Source organism: Rhinichthys klamathensis, unplaced genomic scaffold (assembly GCF_029890125.1).
Source record: "Rhinichthys klamathensis goyatoka isolate OS25496 unplaced genomic scaffold, OSU_Roscu_1.1 h1tg000104l_1, whole genome shotgun sequence".
Taxonomy (NCBI): Eukaryota; Metazoa; Chordata; class Actinopteri; order Cypriniformes; family Leuciscidae; genus Rhinichthys; species Rhinichthys klamathensis.
In genome coordinates, this window is record NW_026606643.1 from 3,035,001 (window position 1) to 3,038,720 (window position 3,720).

The window sequence follows — 3,720 nt, forward strand, 5'->3', positions numbered from 1 at the left end:
TTATTTTTAAGACAGATTATATGAATTTAATTTTTTTTTAAATATATAATGTACTTAAAATATAGTTTATGAGGTATTATTTAGCCTATTTTTTTTTTTACATATTTATTTATTGCCAGTGTTTTATATCATCCATACATGGTCCAGCACAAAATATGAATAATTTACTTTCATTATTGTGTGTGTCACGTTAACATTCACGTATTATTTGATACTCTCTTAATGTATTAGCCTATTTCTTTAATGTTTCTTTATTTTTAATCTTTTTTGGCACCGTGGCGTGGCTTATTGCTGCCAGTTCAACACATGATGTTGTTTTAATTATTGCATTTATTAATTTTACATAGGCTGTTATTTGCTTACGATTATTACGAATGTCACTGTTGAGTGAAATCGAGGGACTGTAACGAGAGAAAACGCGGTGGTTGAGCCATTTCATCCTAAAATAGTCTAACTTATACGGCACGTAAATTTCATGCTGAAAATGGCGTTTAGAACTGAAGATTAGTCTTATTGTGCACAATTTTTATACGCATGATGCTGCACTATATTTTCTCGGATTAATTCGGACATATGATCTTGCTCGGGCAAGTCTGTGAGCGCAGAGTCAAACGCATTGGAATGGAAATTAGAGCCCTCGAATCGTCCAACTAATAGACAGTTGTTCACACATTCACATCCGTCCATTACAATATCAATTAATCCGTACAGGGAAAAAACACAGGTCCTGACATGTCGCGACAGATAGAGAAGTTTCGTGTTTAACATTTAAAATAGTAAAACTCCTGAAAATATTAATACAAACGCGAAAAACGCCTACATCATCGTGTATACAGTAGTAGTAGTGTATATAAATAGCCTATAAAAAAGCAAGTTTATATTAAAAAAAAAAAACCGTAAAGCAGAGCTCTATCAATTTAAACCTTCTATTTCTGCAGCATTATTTACGGCTGTGATGTGCGACTATATTTACTGTCCGCTGTGAATATAGGCTACGGGCTGTTTTTCAGTAGTTCCGCGTGCAAATATTTTTGTGTACTTGCTATTTTTATATTTCGTTGCCTAATCCTGTGTGTTTTCCTGTGGAAGCTGCAGTGCAGTGCGGGTAAGAGGAGGGGTCACTGGGGTAGAGGGGAGGGGTCAGGGGTGAGGGGAGGGGAGTGTGAGATCCTGAGGGTTTAAAAGCCACCGTTTGTCCAGCTGAAAGTGTATTCTGACCTGAACACATCACAAGCAACTTCTCTGTGATCATTTAGATCTCTTGTCAACGGATACTTTAAACACAGATTTTTGGAGGAATGAATGCCATGGACAACATGACTGATGACTACAGCCAAGACGACTACGACGAGGCAGCAAACAGCTCAATGTGTGACTTTAATGAGTGGGAACCATCATATTCACTGATTCCTGTGTTCTACATGCTTATCTTCATCCTGGGCCTCACTGGTAATGGTGTGGTCATCTTCACGGTGTGGCGGGCCCAGTCCAAGCGCAGAGCTGCGGATGTCTACATCGGAAACCTGGCTCTTGCTGACCTGACCTTTGTGGTGACTCTGCCTCTGTGGGCCGTCTACACTGGCCTGAGATACGACTGGCCCTTTGGCGTGGCCCTCTGCAAGATTAGCAGCTACGTGGTGTTGCTCAACATGTACGCCAGTGTCTTCTGCCTGACCTGCCTGAGCCTAGACCGCTACATGGCCATCGTGCACTCGCTCACCAGCACACAGCTGCGGACCAGAGGACACATGCAGGCCTCGCTGGCCACCATCTGGCTTCTCTCAGGTGTGCTGGCTGCACCCACCCTGCTTCTCCGCACCACGGTGTACGACGCCGAAACCAACCACACCTCCTGCGCCATGGACTTCAGCCTGGTGGTGAGCAAACCGGGCCAGGAGACCTTTTGGATTGCGGGCCTCAGCATCTCCTCTACGGCTCTTGGCTTTCTGATCCCCCTTCTGGCAATGATGGTGTGCTACGGGTTCATCGGCTGCACCGTCACACGTCACTTCAACAGCCTTCGCAAGGAGGACCAGCGCAAGCGTCGCCTGCTCAAGATCATCACCACATTGGTGGTGGTGTTTGCTGCGTGCTGGATGCCCTTCCACGTCGTGAAGACCATGGACGCCCTCTCGTACCTGAACCTAGCGCCTGACTCCTGCACCTTCCTGAACCTCCTGCTGATGGCCCATCCCTACGCAACCTGCCTGGCGTACGTCAACAGCTGCCTCAACCCGCTCCTCTACGCCTTCTTTGACCTCCGCTTCCGCTCTCAGTGCCTTTGCCTCCTCAACCTGAAGAAAGCCCTTCACGCCAGCCCCGCCAGCTCCCTCTCTTCACAGAAGACCGAGGCCCAGTCGCTGGCTACTAAGGTGTGAGGAGGTGGGTGGAAGGGTGACACAGAATTGGGGTAACAAGTCAACAACTTCCCTCAAACTCTTACATCCTTCACAAGAACTCAAAGGTAACTCTGTTTGTTGGGGACAAGAAGACTTTCCTTTTGTATCTGACTGTGGGAACTTGAGGAACCAGCTTCTCCTGTCCCGGGACTATGCGTTGGTACTCTGTGTAATATAAAGGAGAGCGTTCTGGTTCTGAAGAACTTGATGCAGTCTGTTTGTCCTGCTGTCTCTGAGACCACAAGCAGCTTCTGGAAAGCAGACCCCCCTCCGACAGCTGTGCTCCAGACGTGCGGGACACAGTTGAATGTACATTGAGGAGGACGAGCGAGGGCTTTTCTGCTTGCCTCTGCATCTCTCGCGGCTCCAGAGATTTGGCTTCACAGACTCTGCTGTTACTTTGGAGCTGCAGGGTGGTGGGTGGCCCACGGAAGGCTTTGAGAACAATTTATGAACTCTTTACTTTTAAAACTGTATTAGTGCATTTAACCATGCTCCTTACCCTTTGGTTGCTTGATTATTTTTTTGTCCATTAAGCACTTGTTCGTAAGGGGCAGTGATAAGAACCCTGGTGGCCAGTCTGTCTTATCTAAACTGTCAAGATAGGGGAGGGAGGGATGGGAGCCTTACATGAGAAGAAGTGTTGCAGCTTGATTAAAGACTTTCAAGGGGGGAGGTGGGTGTTTTGGGGAGACGAAAACATGGAGGGGGGTAAACTCAGACAGACAGATGGCAGTTGACAAATGTTGTTGGGGAAAAGGGACGGCCAATTAATAGGTGGCAGCTTCGACAGATGAGATACTGTGCGTGCGAGTGTGAGCTAATGAAATGTGCTAGTCAACTTTTATTTTGATATTGTGGAAAACACTGCTGTATGATTCTTTTATGCAGTACTTTATGAATAAAATGTGTATTATGAATTTCTCGTGTATGCCTCTGTTTTGTCATCCGTTAAAGCTCATGGATTCGGCTGGAATGTCTGCAACATTCCCTCATGTGCGCTGTTTTTCCTGTTAACGCTGGGCTGAGGCTAGTAGCTTTGTCTTTTATTGTCCTCGGCCAGTTCAAAATCAAAGCAAGTGACTGACAGGAAATGCATGTTTAAAGCCGATTTCCTTGTGTTTCTGGTTTTGTACTTGGCTGCCTCAAACTATGTTGTGTACACAGACGCAACAACACTAAACAGCTCTTTAAAAAAAGACACAAAAAATCATCACCTAAAATATGAACTCCCTGAAAAATCTAAGAAATATATATTAAATAAATAATCTATCCATCTATCTATGAACTATTTATATATTACTTTGTTATATGATACATA

General features: G+C 44.9%; 1 protein-coding gene across 1 annotated transcript; it reads left to right on the plus strand.

The window, feature by feature from the left end:
• Positions 1-1,216: 1,216 nt before the first annotated feature.
• Positions 1,217-3,319, plus strand: aplnrb (apelin receptor b). The gene has a single exon (XM_056253364.1). It carries the CDS (start codon positions 1,299-1,301, stop codon positions 2,376-2,378), a length of 1,080 nt encoding a protein of 359 aa, XP_056109339.1. The 5' UTR covers positions 1,217-1,298; the 3' UTR covers positions 2,379-3,319.
• Positions 3,320-3,720: the final 401 nt, after the last annotated feature.

Bases quoted from the DNA above. Each gene is read 5' to 3' on its own strand.
- aplnrb (XM_056253364.1), top strand. From the start codon at position 1,299: ATGAATGCCATGGACAACATGACTGATGACTACAGCCAAGACGACTAC.